This window comes from Gobio gobio (assembly GCF_949357685.1).
Source record: "Gobio gobio genome assembly, chromosome: 22".
Classification (NCBI taxonomy): domain Eukaryota; kingdom Metazoa; phylum Chordata; class Actinopteri; order Cypriniformes; family Gobionidae; genus Gobio; species Gobio gobio.
This window is the reverse complement of record NC_137118.1, coordinates 41,816,156-41,841,328: the sequence shown is the minus strand read 5'-3', so window position 1 is coordinate 41,841,328 and position 25,173 is coordinate 41,816,156. Positions and strand designations below refer to the sequence as shown.

Sequence of the window (25,173 nt, the reverse complement as noted above, 5' to 3'; positions counted from 1 at the left end):
TGGGAACAGAGTAATATACATGTAAATATACATGTAAGTGACTCACGTTTTTTGTTTTTTGTTTTCACTTAGGGAAAAAAATATTATAATTTAATGTTAAGAGCCTGAAAATAACTTAAATATAAAACTGAATGTCTAATCATGTCATGATTCAAATATGAGGATGATTCTCTCAGTAATGTAGCTTCTGTGAGCTTTTATGTCAAGAAAAGTCTAGGCGTCATTTCAAAAAGGCCATTTATTTCAGAACATTTGCTATTGTAAAGAGTAGTTTTTCATTCAAATAAATCTGCAATAAACTGCAATATACTACTAATTATAATGGATAAACAGTTACTGAAAAACTAAAGCAACTATTTACAGAGATTACAAAGTGTAAAAAACTAATTTAGCTGATGGGAAGCGTCAGTGACAGACAGCGCGCTCCACTGCAGTTGCGCCATGGAGAACGTGCAGCCAGCGCGCAAACAGTATTCACCAAAGCCTACTTACGCAAACTGCGCAAGATAATGCCTTTTGATTGGTTACTAAGTCCATCAATCAAACCTTTGTTGAAAAGGCATTGGCTGGGCACCGAGTGCCTTTATCCAACGAAAACCATGGGCGCAATGATTGACAGCTCACCAAGCCTGTAAGGCACTTCCTCTATATGATGCATCCCAGAAGAGTCTCTGATTGAAGGAGAGAGACGGGGGAGGGTTTAAAATACGTGGGAGAAGCTATTCTAGCAGGGGGAGTTTGCCAGACACGGAATAGAATCGATATTTCATTGAAAATGGACATGATTGATCACGCTAACTCAAAACTCTCTTGCAAACAACGGAGGATTTTTAGTTTTTTCCCTATTTTTTCGTTGTTTTGGATTAAAAAGTGGGATGCATTTTGAAGAATGGACTCTTACACAGATGTATGCGGGTGTTTATTGGATTCGTCCGATCTGATCTGAACGACAGGAGATGAAAGATGAGTAACGCTGATATTATGCTAATGTTTACATGGACGGTCCTTTAGCGTTTCATTTAACCCTTTCCTCTCTGGTGTATTTATTGCAAAAACAAGTTCAGAACATGAATCTTGAGTGTTTTAGCTTTCAAATGATGCATAGTTTGTGATAGTTGATTGAATATTTTGTATAAAACAAAAGTAAATAAAAGTACACACCCCCCCACTTCCGTCAACCCCCCCCGTCCACGAACCGGTGCGGGTTAAGAAGTTAATGGATAACAACAAGATTCAAATGAAATAATGTTTTGTTTGAGAAGCAGACATGACTTGGACATCCCAGGAACATGCAGTGCTTTCTTTGCTTTGAGGTAAACAAGCTGGTGATGTCATCACGGCAGAGGCTCCTTCTTACCTGGCTGGGTGAAGGATTGGTTACCCCCCACACTGTGGTTACCACAGAGAGGGAGCCGGCAGGCTGATTGGGGCCTTGCTGCCAGGGGACAGGATCATATGGGTAAGAGGCGTCACTGCGGGGCGAGAGAAACACACAGACACCAGAGTTATTAATGCATCTGAGTGCTTCCTCTATAAAATGCTCTTAATTCACTTTTCACTGATCTGCCTTGTATTATCCACAGCCAGATCCACATTATATTACATCTACATCTTTTGTCCTGGTATGATATCAGCATATGGTGTGAAGTGTGTGTGAGAGAAAGAAAGAAAGAAAGAAAGAAAGAAAGAAAGAAAGAGAGAGAGAGAGAGAGAGACGATCTTTCTGCGACTTCAGACGTGCCACAGCCACATGCTCTGGAGGTACTCGGCACAATGTTTCCATGGCGACTCCACAGTCACTTAGAGACAGGAAAGAGTAACGATGCCAAGGGAGAGGGGGTGAGAGTGTAAGTGTGTGTGTATCTACTGTTTTCTGTGTAACTGGATCAAACCAGATCGCTCTCAATAATCGCTCGCTATCTTTCCATAATTAGCCAAACTACATCACACGCTGATTAGAACAGAGAAGCGTACCTTAGTTAGAGTCGACGCCATATTTGCTTTGACTTGAATTACATCGAGGCTGCGAGGGATGAATGTTCAATCAGCTGTACGGTTATGTACATCTTTAAAAACAAACATTCTGAAAAGCTTGTAAAAAACCAGACATGATTTAAGATGTTGAGGCTGTGCAATCTACCCTTCAAAGCCTCTTTTTAATTGATGTCAAATTAAATATGGTGTCTAGTCTACCCATACATTAAAGGGGAAAAATGTGCACACGTATGGCTCTAACAGAACCTGCACCTAAACATGCATTTTAGGGGTGCTTACAAACTAAAAAAAAAAAAGGTCTTGATGGATAGGAATGTGCCCAATAAGTCCAATAAGGACAAAAAGGATAGGAACATTCTATATGAGATAAAGCAAGAGTAGGCTGGAAACTTGTCTTATGACCTGTAACAATGGTCAAGCCATAACATGCAAACGACACTATAACGCTCACTAATGCATGTGGCATACATGAATCATATTAACTAATCATAGCAACTAAACATCAGTGATGCATCTTCAAACAAACAACTTCTTATAATAGTTTTATCATCATTATATATCATCATTATAAGCTCATCCAAGAAGCCAAATGCATCTTTGTCATTGTAAATCAAAACCGAATCAAAACATACACACTACCATTCAAAAGTTTGGGGCCAGTAAATGTAATACTTTTAATCATCAAGGATGGATTAAATTGACTAAAAGTGACAGTAAAGATATTTATAATGTTACAAGTTATTTATCTATGCAATCAAAGAATCCCAGCACAACGGTTTTCAACATTGATACTAAGGCTGTGCGATATGGACCAAAAAAAAAAAATCTATCACGATTTTTTGATCAATATTGATATTAATCATGATTTTGAAACAATATTTCCTTACACACATACTTGTGTGTATAATTTTTTTGGAAGCTAAATTATATTGTGATGTGGGTTATTTCTTTATGCCCTTTTTGAACTCTTTTCGTATCTTGTGCAGTTTGCAAATGGCTGTATTATCGATTTTTGTATACATGGTTTGGAAGAATCCATGCAACATCTCACACACGATACAACATTCTACACGGTGCTCATAGTAAAAGAAGTTCAATAATAAAAAAAAAACAGCACCTCTAGACCAGCGTCTCGTGTTTTTAACCGCAAAAATGCGTTTTGTTTTGTTCTGTTTTGACGCAGTGAAAGTTTGACAGGTCTCGCAAATTACTGCTCTGATACATCATCTCTCCTTTTTTGGTTCTGAAGCAGCACGGCCAGCGTTTTCCACACGTTTTTAGACGCAACATGTGAGCGGCCCTTTAGGGGGCTGGTGGAAAAATCGTGCTTTCTGCGGTTTAGAAATCGCACATGCTCACATCACAACGATTTCGATTAAATCGCACAGCCCTGATAGATACTAATAATAAATGTTTCTTGAAAATCAGCCAATTAGTAAGATTTCTGGAGGATCATGTGACTGAAGACTGGAGTAATGATGCTGAAAATTCAGCTTTGATCACAGGAATAAATTACATTTGAACAGATATTAAAATAGGAAAGAGTTGGTTGAAATAATAGTACTGTATTTTTGATCAAATAAATGCAGACTTGGTGAGCAGAAGAGACTTCTTTCAAAAATCTAACAGACAAACCTTGCATGTAAACCACCGTACATGATGCACTGAACAATGACAATATTAGGCTTTTGCTACAAGTCACACATTTCTAATACACATTTTTATTCTAGTACCGATACTTCATTCATAACATTTCTTGTAGTCTATCAAAAAGGGGAGTCCACTAAATAAGCTCTAAAATGTCTCTCTTGCGCTTTTGTCCATTTCAGCAGCGATTCACGGGCAAAAACCTTGGACACCAAAAGGGAGCATTCCAGGTAAAACTTATCCAAGCGGCAACAACTCAAGAGCATCAATAAAATTAAACCTGCGAGGGTTTATCGAGTGATAACTGGCTCTGAACAGCTTCTCACCCGGACTGACCCGAGACACCTCAACCCCACTGCCACATGAAAGACTTCTCTCTTTAAAGCCCTCGAAGAAAGACGAGATTCCCTTCTTGACACATTTCCACTTCGACCTGCGGCAAAGTATCCCCTGGCCTGCGGCCCAAAGGATATTGAGGTTCCAACAAAGGCTCAAAGCGAGCGTCTCGTGGAGGCTGGTCATTGCGCTGCTGTGGCAAGTAAACAAACTAAAGTATCAGCGGCTTAGAGGCATTCCATAGGAGGCAGAGGTTTCTCTTAAAGTTCCTCTGCAGGAAAACCACCAGATACCCCTTCTCTATGAAACAGGAAACTGTGGTTTCAAAGCCAAACCCTCTAGAAGCCAACCAGCAGCTGAGAGACAAAGCAGCCAATCAAAATGAAAAAAACTCGACACTCAAGCTGATTGAGAGCTCAGCAAATAATAGGAGAAGGTGTGGGCGTGCGGATTCAGTTTGTGGCCCAATGCATGTGCCACTGTGAGCAATTTATCTTCAGTGTGCTGCGGTGAGAGCGAAACGCCAACTTAGACTTTCTACATGTTCAGACTGTACGCTTCATTACAGCCTCTAAAGAACATAATTCCATTTATGTGCTCAAATATCACTAAAACGTATGAAAATATGCCAAGCACACCTACCTGCGGGAGCCTGCAGTGCACCATTTACTAAATATTTAAAGGACCAAATTACTATGAAAGCTTAAAAATCTACTTTCAAATACCCAGAGCGCATTAAGCAATTGGGTTGTATATTTCTCTTTGCTGGTTTGGAGAATGAAACACTCTTGAAAGGGGTTGTTCACCCAAAAATGCAAATTCCGTCATCATCTACTCACCCCCCATGTCATTCGAAATCTGTACGACTTCCTTTCATCAGTGGAACACACACAAGAAATAGATGTTAAGAACATTAAATCGTATATTTACATAAAATATGGATGACATCATCTTTGACATTTTGCCTAACTTCCTTTTGAGTTCCACAGAAGAAAGCAAGTCATATAGGTTTGAAACAACGTGAGGGTGAGTAAATGCCAGATTAGTCAATTTTGGGTGTAATATCCCTTTCAAAATAATGATTCAAAAAAGTTACACAAGAACTTTTAATTCTCAGGTATTTTAGATAACCATCCATGTACTTGTACTTAACTTGAAGAACCTATAGTGTTACATCAAGAACTTGTTTTTACCCTCCAAATAATCTTACAGCAACTTAAGGACCTTTGAACAGCCAAACGGTTGATAGGAAGAGTGAACCTGAGAACCATCAAAGAACCTTTAGTTTTAAAAGTGTGCAAAAACAAGGGAAATAAACACAATTAAACTGCACGCCTAGGCTAATCTCATCCAGATAAGACTGCAAAACAATTAAAACACATTGCTTCCCTGAAGCTTTTACCAAATAGTAGTTAAAAAATGCAAAATCGACAATCAAAACATCAGCGGTAGGGTTGAGACTGTTAGATGCAGCGCTCAGGGAAGCAGGTGTCAGTTTGAGAGTTCACAATGTCGTTAGAGAGGAAACAGTGGGCGCGAGTCACACTTTGACTCGCAGTTGACGTGCAGGAGCTACTGACCTGTGTGGCGTTGGAGGCAGGGCAGGTTTCATGGAGTTGATGGGGTTCATCGGAGGAACCTAGGGGTCTATGGGGCACCCCGAATCTCCTCAACCTAGCAGGCAGTCTGCAAAAGAAAGAAAGAAAGAAAGAGAGACATGTTAGAGTGACAGGACTCAATCAAAACAAAGGCTCTGTTCCGCTTTGACTCACTGAGGCAGACGCTTATGCCGCTGTAGTGGCTTTAACCAATTTCTCAAGGCTCTCAGATGGCTGCGGTTCTGCCCAGAGGCACAAGGGGTTAATCAACAACTGACTGCGCCAGCACATCTTTCTCTGTGCTTTGATAGGGTAGGTTTTGCAATCGCTTCCTCGAGTTGGAACCTTTCCACCAATCACAGTTTAAAAAGCAGCCAGCGCCGCACACAAAGGAGCAAGATTTGACAGCATGTGGCATCTCTCGGGCTGCTGCGCCGCAGTCAGTGTGCGAGAACTCTCGAGACTGCATCGCCCGAGACAAAAGCCGGTGCAGAGCGTGAGCTTTAAAACAGGGCAACGGGTCATAACCCGTGCGTTCGTGAACGACCCCGAAAGCTACGTCTTACTGCAGGATCCTCGTGCTCTGCGTCGACGGGAGAAGCCGGGGAGGGAGGGAAGGAGGGAGAGGGCTATTTATAGCGCTTTTATTTCAAAAAAGAAAAGATGTGGAAGCGCGGAGGTTCTCATGGCCGCCGTCACTTTGTGATCCGAGCCCTTTGCAAAGATAACGCCTTCAACCCCGCTCAATTATTTAAACGAGCAGGGAGCTTGTTCCGACCAAAGAGGGTGCTTCTTTGTGCATGTCCATTTAGATTGAACAACGTTAATAATGACAACAAGACCCCCACCGCCCCACCCCACTGCCTCTCCGTCTGTCTCCGCTCTCGGGAGTGAAGCTTGATTAGCACACATGCTAATTTTCCACCAACATCAATGGCTGTCATCCGCCCCACACCCCTAACACTCTCCCCTCGACATCCCTCTTTAGGGTCAGACACCAACATTACTAGAAAAATCATTAATTATTAGTGGAGTATTATTTTTTTAATAATAATTCAAATCAGTAATTTGCCAGCAACATCAGTGGCCGTCAGACGCCCCACACCTCTAACATCCCTCTCTGCTTCCATTTCCTTCTCCTTCCTTACAGATTTAGGTCAGACACCCCACAGCTGGAAAAGAAAGGTGGATGAGCGCTGTTGAGTCGAGGGGGGGCTGGAAGAAGAGTCACTCTGGAGTGACAGAGTTGATCAGAGAGAGCTTCACCTACAGGGATAATGAGAGGATCGAGCAGAGGATGAGAAAGGGAGGCGGGCGGCAGCGACAAAATGAGATCCTCCATTGTCGTGTTTTGATAACCACTTGACTGAAGCAGGCTTAGCAATATTTACATGCTCGTGTGGCCGTTTTCATTAGCAATTACACCAGCCCCGTCCGTGTAAAGAGCCGTTTATTAAACCTGCGAGTGATTTCAGCCTCTTCGCGATGTTATACTGCAGGGTTTGCCTTTTAAGCAAAATTCACCTTAAAATATACAGAGCATATTATGTAATCTGGTTGCATATTTCTACTGTAGATTTTTTTGGTTGTCATTATTGGCTTGATTAGGCTGATTTAAAACATTAAACAAATTTCCTTATTGATTAATGGAGAATCATGAAGACCGTTCTTCATTTTACAGTAAGAAAATTATTTTTTTTAATGTATTTTATATATATATATATATATATATATATATATATATATATATATATATATATATATATATATATATATATATATATATATATATATATATATATATAAAAATTAATAAACGTATAATATAAATGTTTTAACATTTAATAAATGATTATATTATAATAAACATTATATATACACATACATAAAAGGTAATGTTTTCATTTAGATTAATAAACAATTGATACAAAAATGAAATAAAATAAATAAAAATACATATTTAAAAAAAACTATTTAGAATATTTATATTTAGAAAATAATGATGAAGATTAGCATGCAGATTAGGGTTAGATTATTACATTTTAATCTCAATACCATGCTAAAAAATGGCTTTTTAAAATCCAATTAATGAAAGAAATAATCAACAAATCAATCTCATAACGATTGTCGCATATAAGTATGGCTGCACGATTATGACAAATCAAAATTGTCAATTATTCCCTTGAAATTGTAATTGCGATTATTAATAACGATTATCACAATTTACATTTAGTGATGCGTTGAATAGCTTAATAACATAGTTTGAAGCAACTGCATGCCATATTTTCATATAAAAAAATAAAAATAAAAAAAATTCTTCCTGAAAAACTTTTATTGGTTTTCTATAGCATTAAGCCTCATGACATCTATACATTTGTTTGGCTTCTTCTTTAAATAAATAAAAAAGGGGCTTTCGCACCGGATACTTCTAGGAACTTAGTTACAGTAACTAACCTCCAAGGTGGTTCCTCGAGAACTAAACGTTCTCCCAGGGTCACTTTCCTGATTGCTTTCGCACTGCCAGTACCTCTGAAGTGACGTAAGCCGCGCTTGTTGTTTTGACTTTTATTTTGATGGCGCGAAGGACCTTTATTTTGCGGCGCTGAGAGCGCCAGAGACTGAGCACACATCACTCACATGTAAAAGTATTGGTGTTTGCCAATGTGGTCCGATGTGACTAGCTGAGCAGAAATTATGTTTCGCTTGGTCCCCTAAAAGTTGCGTTGGATTTTCTCCTCAGCATAAAGTTTGAGAGGTCCATCTATCACTGTTTTCCATGTTCGTAGAGTCAAGTCACCGTTATTTATATAGCGCTTTTTACAATGCCGATTGTTTCAAAGCCGCTTCACAGTGTTAAACAGAAAAATAATGCAACAGAATTTGATTCAGCTGTACAGCCGCTCTGGAGAAAATAGCTCAGTTCAGTTCTCATATATAGTGTCAAGGCGGACAGATCAGTATATAGTTGAATATTTACTGTCCCAAACTAAGCAAGCCAAAGGCAAAAGATGCGACGGGAGTTAGTTGGTGGAGTAATATATAGGCTGTGGCTTTTTAAAAATGGCGGGGGCTACCGTGCTGGTGTTTCGCGTGCATTCGACCAGACAACATAACATACTCCAAACACACCTCTTAAGCAAGCAGAATAATGTAAGTGGAATTTTTTGTTTTGTAATCGCGGCTTTGAACGATTACGTAATCGTGGCATCCGTAATCGTAATCGCGATTAGAAATTCGATTAATTGTGCAGCCCTACATATAAGAAATATTTAGTGAGGTTTGCCCTAGCAAAATTCAATGGCACAATGCTAGGGTGTTGCTATGTGGTTGCTAGGTCATTCTGGATTGCTTTCTAACTGGTCCAAGAATAAATAAAAAAAGCCCACTCCAAGTCTCTCGATGTGATAGCAAAGAGCACTAATAAGTATTAGTTCTCTGTATTAAGGCAAAATGTTTTTTTTAATACTTCTGATTTTTGGAGGTTGTATCTATGAAAAGCGTTACCTTATAGCTCTCCAGATTAATGAACTGCAGAGTGATGAGCATTAATGTGCTTAATTAGCCCAGTGCTGCTCAGCCCACCCCTGTAATCATTAATCTCTCATATTGGAACAATCCTTCAATGAAGGCGCATCTATTCAAACAGTGGACAACCTAATCCAACCGCTCTGGAAACACGATACGGTGCATGAGGAACACACACACACACACACACACACGGACCCAATGATAGAACCCTATGATATGGCTCTCTTTCCTGTGTTGACATATTTCCTACTGCAACAAGTTCAACTCACTACTAGCCTTTACAATGTTACATTCTCATTCTAGAGAGCATCTGATTGGACTAAAAATTGCACACGACCCTAAGTGCAAGATGAGTCATCAGACATTTTAGTTCCTTTTCCTAGTAGAGAAACACTTGTGTTTTTGGACACAAAAATCCAATTTCAAACATGAGGACATACCAAAGTAAACATCCTAACACGGCACACGTGACAAGCGCAACCACAAGCCAAGGTTTGTTCAAACCATCAGCAAAGGACACACATACTCTTTTGAAGCACCAAATCTTATTTTGCGCTGTGAAATAACACGGCTCAGCATCTTTGCTTATTGCTTTCCCTTCACTGAGTGACGGATAACAGCACAAACAGTTCTTGCCCTGGAATGAACAGAACACGCTGTTCTTTACTGCTGGGCTCCATCTAACCCCCTCCTCTCTTTTCCTCTAGTTCCACCCCTGGCCTGCAGTGACCTGTTCCTGCTGGGCTTCCCTCCCTTTCTCCAATTCCTCCAACACGTGGACCATCCTTTACTTCTCGTACCGTTTCCCTCGCTTAGAACTTTCTCTACTTCCCTACTTCTCTTGCGGCACCGCAAACACTTTTAGACCTGTCCATGTCTCTTCCTGTACCCATCCGACAGGACCGTTCAGTCTGGGACAGTAGGACGAGACGTCACCGCAGGGGTGTGACCGTTAAGGGCATGAAACGCCTCAGCTTTTTTGCCAAGCAGCACACAAAAGCTTGCAGGCCTTTGATTTCTGATAGGCCGGAGAAATGCCTGTGTGTCAGCGCTCTTGAAATGAAGTGCAGATTCAGCTCTCTACAGGGACTGTGCTTTCAGAGGACAGAACCTGGAACCGCACAGGTTAGGACAGTATTCGGGGAACGACCAAGACTGGAATAAAAAGTATTATTGTACCACACCTGAATTCACTTGATTTTTTGATGCTACAATGTGTATTTTCTGCATCACTAGCAGCACCAAATGGAATTAACAGCTCTGGCTCAAAGGTGATTTTAGTTTGCAGCCGGACTACCTGTTTATCCCAAAACATGAACGTTTTTGGAAGCATTATTTTCACAATGCTTTTAGGTGCTGCTAGAAAATAGTGTTATTAGTCTTAAAAACGGAATGAAAATAAAACTGGAAAAACTAAAACAAAAATTCATGAAATTAACAAAAATGGCCACACATAAAATTTTTGTTTTAAACAAATAAATAATAAAAAGTATTGTTCATGCATTAATGCAAATTGGCAGCCCTAAAATACTAAATTGGACGTAAAAATTTAAGGAAAAAGGGGGGGGGTGAACTATACTAAAACTTACTAAAAGCTAAATGTATACAAACACATCTAAGAGCTATAAATCTACACAAGATAAAAAAGAAATTATTGTTGAAAAACACAGCTTCATCTTCAACAGAACACCCTCTTTCAAATTTTTTCTATTTAATATGACACTTGTTAACATATCTGCAAAACCCGAAAGCCAGTAGGCCTACTTAAAATGAAGGACAATCCCAGAGCATCAGTAAGAACAGTGGTAGCTAAAGACCCGCCTGTCCAAAAATCCACAATTCGTCTGCCTGCCAAATGGGGGAGCGCCTTGGGTCACATGGTTAGGCCTCCCCCTCCCCCACGTAGCTGAAGCCGGAGCGGAGAAGCTGCCAAACAGAGAGAGAGAGAGAGAGAGAGAGAGAGAGGAGAGAGAGAGAGAGAGAGAGAGAGAGAGAGAGAGAGAGAGAGAGAGAGAGAGAGAGAGATGAGAGAGAGAGAGAGAGAGAGAGAGAGAGAGAGAGAGAGAGAGAGAGAGAGAGAGAGAGAGAGAGAGAGAGAGAGAGAGAGAGAGAGAGAGAGAGAGAGAGAGAGAGGGGCTGGGGAAGGGGACAGAGGATTAGGAACCACAGGAAGGCTGGGCTGCTGATAAGGCATTCCTCCACACATGTGCACACAAAACACACACACGCTCGCCGCTCTCTGGCTTAAAGTGTCTCAACACCAGCAACGGAACCGCAGCAAAGAATGCGGTTGAAACTTTAAGCAAGAACAGAGTATAATGAAGATCATTGTGGATATAAAAAAGACAGAGAGAGAAACGCATCAAGGAAAATCAAGGGAAAAACGGGGCGCTGCGATATACGCTACAGACTCTGAGCTGTGAAGAACACTGATCATATCTCTTACCTGAGAGATCAGGAAGACCACAAACAAATTGCCCTATGATTGGCGCAATAAATGCATCAAAACGCATACATATTTGAGAGAGACATTTCTGCATTACTGTAACAAAAACGAGTAAAAACATGCCGCTGCTTATGCCGTTAATTGTTGTGGCTTGTCAGCTGAAGTTAGAGTGCTGGGTCAGTTTTAAGTACAGATAAATTGACATTGCATTCAATGCGTCAACAGCAAACATCCACCACCGATCCACAAATTGAAATGTAAATGAGCATAAGTGATGAAAATGGAAATTTGATTATTTGTAGAGAGACAAAAAAAAAAGTGAATGTTCCCAGCTAAACTCATACCTGCATCATTCCCTAATAAACTCGCTTCACCTTTAGGCCTTGGTGCAGATTGAGTGACGCAAGTTCAGCGCACAGCAAAGACTCAGACATGGAAAAATATGCAAACGTAACCTGAATCCCAGTGTTGGTAGATGGATATAGAGTTGTTGTTTTCAGGAAGCCTAGTATAGCTGCAAGGCAACGCAAACCGTGCTGTTTGTGTGTGTGTAGCGCATGCCACCTTGTAGGTCAGCTTTATTTGTTTGGTGTCCAGGCCCGTGTTTGGTGCTCTTCTTGAACGCATACAGTACTTAAAGAGTGTGTACAAGCCGGTCCGCCACCTCCCTTTGAATAAATTCATTAGTTGCAAACAGAAAGTAAAGAACAACCGGTTTTTGCACACGGCCTCATCCTGGTTTACACCTATGAGAGCAAAGCCAGATGCGAGAGATTCAGAAAGGCTTTTGAACACTCACCAGCATGTCAGCATCCAATTATTCTGAGTCAGTTTCAGTTAAAAGTTCAAGAGTTTGCTTGAAAGTGATTCTCAGGTGATGACAGGTGAGTTTTAGCCCAATAATGCTACAAAGAACAAGCTAAAAAGGAATATTTCACCCAGAGAAACCAACTCTCTATGTATATACCCACTTTATATAACAGAACAATTTTTTAGAAATAAATGTACACGCGCACACACACACACGTTCATATATATGAATACACACACAGACACGGGTCAATGATGTGCATATTTTTGTGTCCAAGTCCATTATTTCCTTTAAAATTGATACATTCATGATATACATAACTTTAATCTATAAAACCTATTTAGTTTGAATTCATTTTTAGCACATTTGAAAAAATACATAGTTTGTTTTGTTATCTTAAACCCCCAAAATGTCATGTGGTGCAACTGTCCGAACAAATTAACAGACTAAGAAAACTTTAAAATTGTGTCTAAATAATAAAACTAAATCCTATGGTATCATTTTAGGTTTGACACCGTGTCTTAACTACACGTGATGCGATAAGATTCCAGCGACAAGCAACATGTCTGTCCACACCAGACGCGACTGCGAGACGCAACAAATCAATCAAAAACCACAGCCAATCAGAACAGCGTGTGGGCGGGCTCTCACGGCAAGTGCATGGATAAGTAGCCTACATAATCAAATTCACAAATATTACACAATTTAAACATTACTAAAATACATACTACCGAGTTACTAAAACAATCTTTGTCATAGAATATACTTGTTTGTTCACAGTTTGAAAGTTCTTGTTTCAATTTGTTTAATTTCAAGATCTGAGGTGAATTATCCATTTTTACTTTTAGTACGACAAAGCTGGCAGCACTAAATGATATTCAAAGTCACATTACACGCTTTTAACATTAAATAAAGGACATAAACATTAACGGAGATAATCATTGCCCGGTTTTGTGTTGTTGTTCCAGCCGCGACGTCGCAGAAATAGAAACCGTTTCTAATCGAATTAACCTGGAAAAGATACCTTTTATCGCAAGGTGTCATACACTGCAAAAAATGCTTTTCTTACTTAGTATTTTTGTCTTGTTTTCAGCAAAAATATCTAAAAAATCTTACATTAAGAAGCATTTACTAGACAAGCTAAAGTTTTTGTCTTGTTTTGGGGGAAAATAACTCAAAATTAAGGTAGTTTTTGCTTAAAATATAAGCAAAATAATCTGCCAATGGGGTAAGCAAAATAATCTTGGTTTTCTGTTTGAATTAAGATTGATTTTGCTTACCCCATTGGCAGATTATTTTGCTTATATTTTAAGCAAAAACTACCTTAATTTTGAGTTATTTTCCCCCAAAACAAGACAAAAACTTTTGCTTGTCTAGTAAATGCTTCTTAATGTAAAAAATGCTAAGTAAGAAAAGCATTTTTTGCAGTGTACAACTATTTGGTTGTACTGCCTGACAATAAAACGGTCAAAAAAATAAATGAAAAACTGTTTGAAATGTTATTTAACAACTGACACTTGTTTAAACACATTGCTCATGACTCAAAAATATGCATTACATAAAAATATATATTTTTTAACGCCTTTTTTGAGGCTTTATTTGTCAAGGACCCATATACAAAACACTGACATTAGGTCAAAATATCATATCTGTGTTCCACAGAAGGAAGTCAGTCATACAGGTTTGGGACTGGAATGACACGAGGTTGAGTAAAGGGCGAGTTAACTCCTTTTAAATGCAACAAACACGAGACTAAATTCCAAACGATACTACAATGACATCACCAGCATGGAATGTAAGGAGCATCCATGTTTCATAACACATCTGTGAGCGGTTTGTACGTTTGTTTGTGTCTGGAGGAGCGGCAAGGCGCCAGACTAGAGCAAGTACGTAGCGGTAGAACAGAACAGGCCCGCGACTATCTTCACCCGGCAGATTTAGTCCGGGTCTCTCCAGGTCAAGAACTGTACCGTTCCTCAGCTATCATCCCCCTTAAAATCTCTTTGGATCCAAAGTTGGGGGGGAGAAATGCCCGTCGCCATTAGGCTTACCTCATCACCATAAAACTATCACACTCGCTTCTGCTTCTCGTCTTCGTCCCTGGGTTCTCCAGCGCTAATCACAATTCTTGTGAAGATATTCTTGGTGGAAAGACTTGCTCTCCAACGTCCCAACAAGACATTCCTAGAGAAAAAAAACGACTAGGAAAAGACAATTGAGCATATTAATAACGTCCTACGTGCACCGCCGATGTATTTTTATGACAGAAAATGTGAGTAACGAAAGAACGCTGCCGAAATGCACCGGTGTTCATAGGTTATTAGCAAAGCAATCAAGTTGCATAGTCATTCTCGGAGACAAGAAGAGGTTGAGTGGAAGTGCACAATGGAGCGCATTCATTTGGCCGATATCAGATTTCTTCACGGGCATCAGTGAACGGTCTATAAGAGCCCAAGCCTCGCCGCTCTAAAACCCATTTCCCCCGTTTGTGCTTGCTCGAATCGAGCAGCACCGAATGCAAATTGCATCACATTGTATTGATTCTCCTTTAATGACTTTGTTACGCCTCTGACTGTCCTTTACAAAAGCAGAGCTGGCTGGTTTGTTCAAGGGCCTCCGCTTGATAAACTTGTCTGACTTCCATGCTCAGCTGCTCCGTGTGTGTGTGTCTCTCTCTCTCTCTCTCTCTCTCTCTCTCTCTCTCGTTCTCCGCTGCAACGTGACTCACTCTGCACACAGCAGTGTCTTTCTCTCCCTCGCTGGTGTAGAGGGAAAAACAGGTTGACTGACTGATGGTTTGGCTGATGAACGGTGACAGAGCCACTCGATGGAGACTTGCATAGAGACAGCTTTCTGCCGGCCCCTCTGCTCCGTTATCAGAGAACGACGCTTGCCGTGCGGATTCCCCGCGCGGGGCAGTAAAAGAGCTTCTGCTGGGATTGCAGCAGAGCTGTTACTCTAATGGTAGTGTTTTGACTGTCTGCGTTTCCAAGGCTTTCACATCCTCACATAATGCGATACTTCCTACAGATGAGTGGGTGGCCTCTCAAATCAATGAGGGACTTGAAAGCGAGCAAGGTTCATCCGCATCTTATTCTAAGGAACGTGACGAGCCCTACTCATGCAAAGCAACAAACACACTTGCATAAAGAAGCTCCCCTGCTGATGACTAGCTGCAATCATGGGACTAATCATGACGAGGCTCTTCACAAAGACAGCTCACACAGTGTACACGCAAAGACATTGTCAAGCTGATTCTGAACACCACAAACCACCATCACACCTGCTTCCAAAAAGAAAAGTTTGATGAAAAAGCATGCCCACACCCCGAAGCATTTGTGAATAATTGAGCAATTTGCCTTTTTTCTCGCATTTATTTTGCCCATTCATGATGAGGTGCGGCTTGAAATGGCGAAAAAAAACACAACACCTGCCCTGTGACCAAAAGGCCTGAAGAAAACCACGGTCCAAAACTTTCATGGTCACACCACCAAGCCCTCATGAAATCCAGGGACTTTTCTAGGAACAGAATTTGCAAAATGGATTTGAATTTTAAAAGCATTATCAAACTAGCCTATATCCAATAAACAAATTATTATTGGTATTATTTTATTTTTTAAATGTATTTTTTAAATGTATGTATGTATGTATGTATATATATATACAAATCATTAAATATTTAAAATTGAAAAATGACATTTATGTTTATTATATAGTATAGTATATTATATTATTTTTAAATATATTTATTATATATTAATAGATATTTTACTTATCTATTATCTAATATATATTAATAAAAAATGTATTACTATATATAAAAAGCAAAAAAGATAAAGAAACTAAATTAAGAAATGTGACATGCATAATACAATAATTCTGTATTAATTAGAATGAATTAATTCTATATTTAAATGAATAATTATGTATTATAGGAGAAGACTCAGCTGTTGTGTTGGCTAAAAGGGGGTTGCAAAAAGAATTTAATAAAAGGGTGCCAATAATTACGGCCAACGTGTTTTGGAGAAAAGCATTTATTTCATAATGTGATTGACCCCCACTTCCAATTCTTTTACTTCAATGAAAGGTTAGAGGTTTGCGCATTTTTAAATAAAATATGAAGCTGGATGGATGGATGGATGGACGGACTCGCACAGACAACATTGGCAGAGACTAGATGGGCCAGGGACTGAAAAGCCTGGCGAAGTTGTAGTGGCCTGCGTCGAAAGACCGATATACATGCTGATTGAAAGACGATTGAATATATATATATATATATATATATACAGTGAGGAAAATAAGTATTTGAACACCCTGCTATTTTGCAAGTTCTCCCACTTAGAAATCATGGAGCGTTCTGAAATTGTCATCGTAGGTGCATGTCCACTGTGAGAGACATAGTCTAAAAAAAAATCCAGAAATCACAATGTATGATTTTTTAACTATTTATTTGTATGATACAGCTGCAAAAAAGTATTTGAACACCTGTCTATCAGCTAGAATTCTGACCCTCAAAGACCTGTTAGTCTGCTTTTAAAATGTCCACCTCCACTCCATTTATTATCCTAAATTAGATGCACCTGTTTGAGGTCGTTAGCTGCATAAAGACACCTGTCCACCCCATACAATCAGTAAGAATCCAACTACTAACATGGCCAAGACCAAAGAGCTGTCCAAAGACACTAGAGACAAAATTGTACACCTCCACAAAGCTGGAAAGGGCTACGGGGAAATTGCCAAGCAGCTTGGTGAAAAAAGGTCCACTGTTGGAGCAATGATTAGAAAATGGAAGAAGTTAAACATGACTGTCAATATCCCTCAGACTGGGGCTCCATGCAAGATCTCACCTCGTGGGGTCTCAATGATCCTAAGAAAGGTGAGAAATCAGCCCAGAACTACACGGGAGGAGCTGGTCAATGACCTGAAAAGAGCTGGGACCACCGTTTCCAAGGTTACTGTTGGTAATACACTAAGACGTCATGGTTTGAAATCATGCATGGCACGGAAGGTTCCCCTGCTTAAACCAGCACATGTCCAGGCCCGTCTTAAGTTTGCCAATGACCATTTGGATGATCCAGAGGAGTCATGGGAGAAAGTCATGTGGTCAGATGAGACCAAAATAGAACTTTTTGGTCATAATTCCACTAAACGTGTTTGGAGGAAGAAGAATGATGAGTACCATCCCAAGAACACCATCCCTACTGTGAAGCATGGGGGTGGAAGCATCATGCTTTGGGGGTGTTTTTCTGCACATGGGACAGGGCGACTGCACTGTATTAAGGAGAGGATGACCGGGGCCATGTATTGCGAGATTTTGGGGAACAACCTCCTTCCCTCAGTTAGAGCATTGAAGCTGGGTCGAGGCTGGGTCTTCCAACATGACAATGACCCGAAGCACACAGCCAGGATAACCAAGGAGTGTCTCTGTAAGAAGCATATCAAGGTTCTGGCGTGGCCTAGCCAGTCTCCAGACCTAAACCCAATAGAGAATCTTTGGAGGGAGCTCAAACTCCGTGTTTCTCAGCGACAGGCCAGAAACCTGACTGATCTAGAGAAGATCTGTGTGGAGGAGTGGGCCAAAATCCCTCCTGCAGTGTGTGCAAACCTGGTGAAAAACTACAGGAAACGTTTGACCTCTGTAATTGCAAACAAAGGCTACTGTACCAAATATTAACATTGATTTTCTCAGGTGTTCAAATACTTATTTGCAGCTGTATCATACAAATAAATAGTTAAAAAATCATACATTGTGATTTCTGGATTTTTTTTAGATTATGTCTCTCACAGTGGACATGCACCTACGATGACAATTTCAGACCCCTCCATGATTTCTAGGTGGGAGAACTTGCAAAATAGCAGGGTGTTCAAATACTTATATATATATATATATATATATATATAAATGCATGTAGGCCCAGCACTTCATCTTCCACCACACAATGATTCTATGGCAAGTAACACTGGCTTTCCAAACACAAACACTTGCAAGCATACAGCCCATCAGTTGATCAGGCAGTATTTGGCAAGGACTGATGGTCTTTTGCAGTGGCAGGTGTATGAACCCTGTGCACAGTCATTACTCCGACCCACTAATCAGCTAAAGGAAATCGCTGCTCAGAAGGCAGGAAGAACTTTCTGCTGCTGTTACAGGAAGCTACAGCGCATGAGCATCCAAGTAGCCTAGCATGAACCAACACAAACATGTGACAAAACGTTAGTCAGAGGGGACCGTTTGACGAAACAGCACTACACCTCTGTTTTCTCAGGTTGTGGGTGTATTGTGGTCAAGACTTTAAGGGCCTGCGAGAGCAGCCGGTTTGTGTACGTGGTTAAACGACGTCAGAGGAACAGGTCAGTTGCAATTCTGCTGGGGCTTTACACAGTGTCAGTGTGTCCCACCCCTGCCCTGACTCACCGTTTCAGTCTGACAAACACACACACACCCCCTTAACCAGGCACACACACACTGTGGCCTCTCTCTTAAAAGATCTACTCGGTGTGCATGCAAGACGAGTGTGGAAGCTGTCTAAATAAGAGATCTGAGGTGGAGGAAAGCCAGGAATACTGCTTCTCCATCACTCACACAGACACAGAGCAGACGCTGAGAGCACCTGTGTGGGTAAAGCTGTCAGGGGCAACAGATACAAACTAACATATCCCAGATCAACTGAGTGATAGGCATGTTACCATCCCTATTCCCCCATCAGCTCAAAAGCTCAGGCACTGAAAACCTCTTTTCCTATAGCTAAACAGGCACCGCATGATTTTGAGGTATCAATAGCCGCGTTTCCATTACAGATTTGGGCAAAACTTTTGCAGTACTTTCTAAATGTCGATAAAAAACGATTGACAAATGACACCGTTTCCATTAACCGATGTTATGCGACTAACAGAGTTTCTTCCTCTTGTGATAAGGCATTTAAAATATCATGGCAACAGATGCTGGTAGGTTTACATTTATCCCAGCCACCGCACTAGCCATTATTTTTAATCGAAGGGAGCGGCCACGTATGAGGTGTTTCTGGGTGTTTCTCCCTCCTATTTGCTTCAAGGTCTTGATAAATTGTGGCATTTCTTTGTTTAGCATCCAGTTTTCCCGTAAAATCTTTTGTCTTTTAATAAAGAAGTCGGTCTCATCTTCTGTCCAAACATACCGCGTCATCTTTAAAGAATGATCATGTGACTTTTACGTACGTCAGGTGACCTGTAAATGCAAATTTCCATTGCAGTTTTGCGAAATATTCCTTTTTCAAATTGGCTAAAAAAACACCTCATGAGAGCGTTAAAAACTGACGTGTTTCCATTGGGCGTATTTTCAATTTGCACAATTTGAAGGGTAATGAAACCGCGGCTGGTGTCTGAACTTTAGAGCGCTTGAGTCTCTAGAGTCTCCTAGTTTTGAAAACTTAACATCCAAAGTGATGTAACTGCTCACTTTAAGCCTTCACAAACTGGTTTGATATGTTTAGATGTGAAGTGGGAAAATAAAGTAACCATCAAACAAAGATGATGAGAAGAAAAATAACACTGCAAAGATATTAACTGCACTAAAAAAATTTTTAGAGGAAAAATCTGGAAAGAATATGATTGTTTCAAAATAATCCTACCATAATCAGCAAAGAAAGCTGAATTAATACAGGTGAACTGAAGCCCTTTGCTCTATGTTAAAGAAATGCATCCTATAAATATGAGATAAATCAGATATATACAGAGCATAAATGTAATATTACAACTTGTGCACAAAATGATGCTAAACCTCAGACAATGAACAATTAATTATTGTTTTTTAGGTTCACACCAAGTTTTAAATGGCGATTAAATGTTTACATTTATTTGACAAGAAAGTGAAAATTAAAAAATTATTTATAAATAATAAATAATGCTTAAATTATTTTAAATAAATAATAAAAAAATACATTTAAATAATATTATACTAGTGCTGGGAAACGATTAAAAAAAATGAACTAATTAATCGTATCATTTTCTGTAATTAATCGCAAGTTTTTCATATTTTTGGAGTTTTTCATATTTTGATATTGTAATAATTTCGGTTACTCTCCAAATTAAAGACAGTATATTTTAAATATGTGTTGTAATGGCATCTTTTTATGAATGAAGGCCAGAATCACTGATACTAATGTCTCTATGAAACATTAATGACGTTACATTACAGTATAACTGAAAGCTCCCAATTTCAACATTTATTAGGCTTTAAAAAAACAACTTTTAATTTAAGTGAACATAAAACAATCTTTACATAAACCCATTATAATAAATGTTATATTTACCTGTGGCCTTCCCTGTTAGACATATACAGAAATGTAATAGTTATCAAACACCTTTCTTAACTGCATAAATGATAAATGAAATATAGATTAATCATCTTTTCTCTGATACATTTGTTCTTTGATGAACATTAATGTCATTAAGATCGAACATGACGCGGATCCGAAGCGCTGTCATGCGCATCTCATTTTCTCACAAGTTCATTCAAGACGTTATTTAACTAATTTAAGCTATTATGAGAAAACTCGACAAAACTGGCATTTTGGCAACATTCTCTGTGTTGTTGTTATTGTTTGTTCGAGAGCGAAAGAGAACTCGATGTGTGCACGAGACTGGCCCAACTAGGGATTGAGACGCAGCCACACAGACAGACAGACAGACAGACACACACACACACACACACACAGGACATTGACATACAGCGTGTTCTCTTCTGTCTTGTCGTGCTTAGATGGTTTAAAAGCATTTACATGAATACGAGCGTGATGATATAATGTAAGGCTAGGCAAAAATGTATATAAAAACGAACGCTGCGTTAAATATTTTGAATGCGTTAAAATGAAAAAATTAATCGTCCGCGTTAACACGTTAATTTGCCCAGCACTATATTATATATATAAAATTATATAAAAAATTATATATTATATTTAAAAAAAAATTGTATTGTCAAATAAAATGTTTTGACTACAATCAAAATAATATTTCAGTTAAAATAAAATATTGTCAAGACTGATTTTAAAAAATGTAATGAAAATAATCAAGATGGATTATTATTTATTTATTTTTTTTACTACAAAGTGAGCAGCTGTCCTGATCCTGGCATCTGACTGTACTGGTTCCTGGTTCAAGACAATCAGGTTTAAGGGGCTGGTACGGAGCAGATTTTATTCGGCCAGGATCTGGTACCGACTCCGGCACCGTCAACAAGCCTGTCAAAAAGTTTAAGGTATAACCGTTTTATACAGTCAGCTTATGATGAAGACGGGGTTAAGGGTCAGCCCAACCCGACACCCTGTTCGTTTAGTCTGTGACGAGCAGACGGAGAGGTGATGCTGGCTAAGCCGTTCTGGTCCAACAGCCTCCGGGAGTCGCTGTCCGGACTCTCACCTTGTCATCCTGCCAGCCGGGGCTAAGGGCAACACGGGGCCTGAACGTCTGTCACCTTTGTTCTCACCCAGAAATTGTGGGTGTTAAAAGCATTAGTGTGACAAATCTATCTCTGGATACTTAGGAAAGCACTCTTAAAATGCAAGTTAAGGCAGGTCCCTTTTCCTGGGTGGTGCTGCTGTTGAGAAACACAACTCGCATCTTGCACTTTCATCCAGGTGAGAAAGTTCAAACAGCGTTTTATAATGACCGTTTCTGCATGGCTTCTTCCAGAGGTGCTTTCTAAGAAAACAATGGCTCTATGAAGAACCCATGACTTGAGCTGCATATCAATTTTGGACAAAGTCTTGGCAAGGGAAACGATAACCTTCGCTAACAAGAAGCAAGAACAAACATGCCATTTCAGCCGATGCCAATCAGTAAATTATTAAGCGAAACCATGAAGACACACAGTCTGTTGCTGTAAACGAGTCGGTTGCACAACAACTTTCTCGTCTCAACAATCAGACTCTTTCACTTCACCGTCCGCTTTGTTCGCTCACAGAAGGCGAGCGGAGAGGCAGGATAGAGATGCAGGGCTAATGAGGCATCTATCAGGGCCCACGGTGTCCCTGTCACTGAGAACAGAGAATCCATTAACCCAAGCGACCTTGCTGGGTTGTGTCCACTCCACAGTAACCAGACAACACCACTGCCGCCACAGCCTGAGGAGGAACCAGAGGAACAGCTCATTACTGCAGAAAGACGGCCTTGGTAGGGATACTAGGGAAGGGTTGTGAGGAGCGATGCGTGCGCTCGCGGCTCGGCCGAAAGGAGTTTTTCGGGTTGTCGCAGACCGATTTGCCTGTAATTCAAATCAGACTCAAAAGCTGTGGCGCACTACTAAGCAAATGATCAACTGAAGCAAAGAAGCCAGGGTATCAAAAAATTACCCCCTGTTAAAAAGTAATAACTAATAATAATAAATAGATATTTAAACAATTAAAGAAATATAATTAATACAATTATATATCCATATATATTGACTTATATGTACAAATCATATTATCATATATATTTATAAATATACAATATATTTTATATTAAATATATCAGTTTTATTCTGAATTTCACCCCACTTGATGTCTGTTTTGCAACAACTCGAGCACAATCCCCCTGAATAATCTTGTCAAATTATGTTGTATGGCCAACAATATCGTGTGCGTTTAGCACGCAAGGGTCCTTACCAACCCCCCCCTTGCCCTCTTTTTGTCTTTATAATGATGAATTGTGCCTTGCCGTCCTCACACGGGGAGGTGCGCCATATGGAGGCTGTGAATGATGACATGGAGCGCTTCTCTCTGGTGGCCAGATTAGATGGAAACAAGCCTGTTTGGGGAGTTGCCTTGTGGCAGGACAGAGCAGTGGAGGACCTGCGTCAGAGCCCGGCGCGACGCTGATGGGAAGATTAGACAGCGGCTGACATTGCAGATGAGACCGCAGGAAATATTCATTTTGACAAACACATCCGGTTTTCCTGACACACAACACCTCGTCTTTCTGATCTGATTCTGGTGTTATCAGTGCTGGGCGACTCGTTTTAAGAACGACGGCTTATGTGCCATGTTAGTTTAATGATCTATAGATTTAACTGTACTATTATTTTCAGTCTTCTTGCTAGTTGTAACCTAGTACACAAAGAGGAAAGTAAAGTAGCTGTTATATCACTGTTATGAGCGCTACAGCTCAATGTGTCTGAGTACATGTGCTAACCGCTAAGCCACAACGCTGATGTTGCCCTACAAATTTAAAGAGACAGCTCACGCAAAAATTAATACTCAGCCTCATGTAGATCCAAACCTGGCATTGTTTCTTCTGCGGAACACAGAAGATATTTTAAAGAAATGTTTTTGTGCATATAATGAAAGTGATTGCTCATAAACAAAATTTGACCCATTGACTTTTATTGTATGAACAAAAAAATCATCTTTTGTTATGCAGAAGAAAGAAGGCCATACTGGTTTGGAGCAATGCATTTTCACTTTTAGTTGAAGAAACTCTTTAAACTACTAAGGTTCTCTCTCTCGTTATTGGTTCACTAGCATGTTCATCATTAAGGCTGAACATAAAAAAATCTGAGAAAACCAGAAGTCAGAGAAAACTCCCTTTACAGAGAGACTTATCAAAAGGAGGATGCTCTCAGCGTCCCTTTGGCAGACACACACAAGATTAGAAACATTCAGAGCTGTCAATACAAATATGTTTCTTTTTGGTGGTCGTCTGTGCCTGAAGGAAGGATGAAAGAAGTTACAGAGAGAGAGACACTTTGCTGCTAGGTGTTTGAACTGCCATAGTGTGTCTAAGCCTTTTCTCAGGTGGCCAAACACCAATACAGTAGTGTATTTGGGAGTGTGTATTACAAGACATTGAACACAGCATCTAATCCTCCTTATCTGTACCAGCTGTCACCACAGTCAACTAAAAATAAGAGGCGGAAATCGACGCCTTACGCCTTCTCCCACTGAGACAAACTAGTGGACTAGAGCAAATAAAAGTGTTCAACGCAAGTTAAACTCAATCCACAGCATTTGTGGAATAATGTTTTCCTTTCCCTCCTCACAAAAGAAAAAGGGTTACAATGAGGCACTAAACAGAGGTGAATATGGGCAATCTGTAAGTGTTAAAATACTCTATTAATAGGTACATTTGATTTTTGTTTTGTTTTATTGTTACTAACAGTTTCTCTGTAAAATTATACACAATTTTACAACTTTTTGCAATGAAAATTAAATGCTATCATATTTGTTATTGTTAACTAAAATTATTAAAGATATGTTTTGTTTGCTGAAATAAAATATGAATATTAGATGAAAAACCTAAACGATAATTAAACGTTGCCTTGACAACTAACTGTAATAAAATAAGTACTAAAGTACAAAAATTTGTAAAACTAAAACTGACAAAAATAATTAAAAGCTGAATTCTAGTACTTGAAAAAAAACGAATAGAAATGACAAAAACATGCAATAAAACTACAACGAAAATTGAAAAGTAAAAATGACGTTTAATCAAAATATTAATAAATATTATAATTGTATATAAATAATACTAAAACAATGAACGCAATAAACCCTAAAATGCTAAAATTATGATTTAAACAGCTGTACATTTTTAATAGTTTAAAGAGAAGAATTAATGTAATGCAAGTGCTTTTAAAAAAATTACATTTTACATTTAAATTTATGTTTTGCCCCATTTACTTCCATTGTAAATGTTTTGACCCAATGATTTGACCCAATTTTTGGGAGGTGGGGGACAATCAATATTACGCACAAAAAAATGCAGTCGATTCAGCTTAACTTGTATTGAAACCAAACTATTCCTTTAACAAATTTCCATAATGATTCACAAAAAATCCCCACAAACGACGGGACGCAACT

The 25,173-nt window shown here is 39.5% G+C and overlaps 1 protein-coding gene across 2 annotated transcripts in view; it reads right to left on the bottom strand.

Moving 5' to 3' along the window:
• zmiz2 (zinc finger, MIZ-type containing 2) overlaps positions 1 to 25,173 on the bottom strand; it is a 58,581-nt gene that overhangs the window by 18,394 nt on the left and 15,014 nt on the right. For both annotated transcript variants that reach the window (XM_079805000.1, XM_079805001.1), the window contains exons 2-3: positions 5,559 to 5,664; positions 1,358 to 1,472 (exon numbers count right to left, since the gene is read on the bottom strand). In XM_079805000.1, the coding sequence (XP_079661126.1) occupies positions 1,358 to 1,472; positions 5,559 to 5,608 (165 nt within the window). In that variant the 5' untranslated portion in view covers positions 5,609 to 5,664. The remainder of the gene's footprint in view (positions 1 to 1,357; positions 1,473 to 5,558; positions 5,665 to 25,173) is intronic.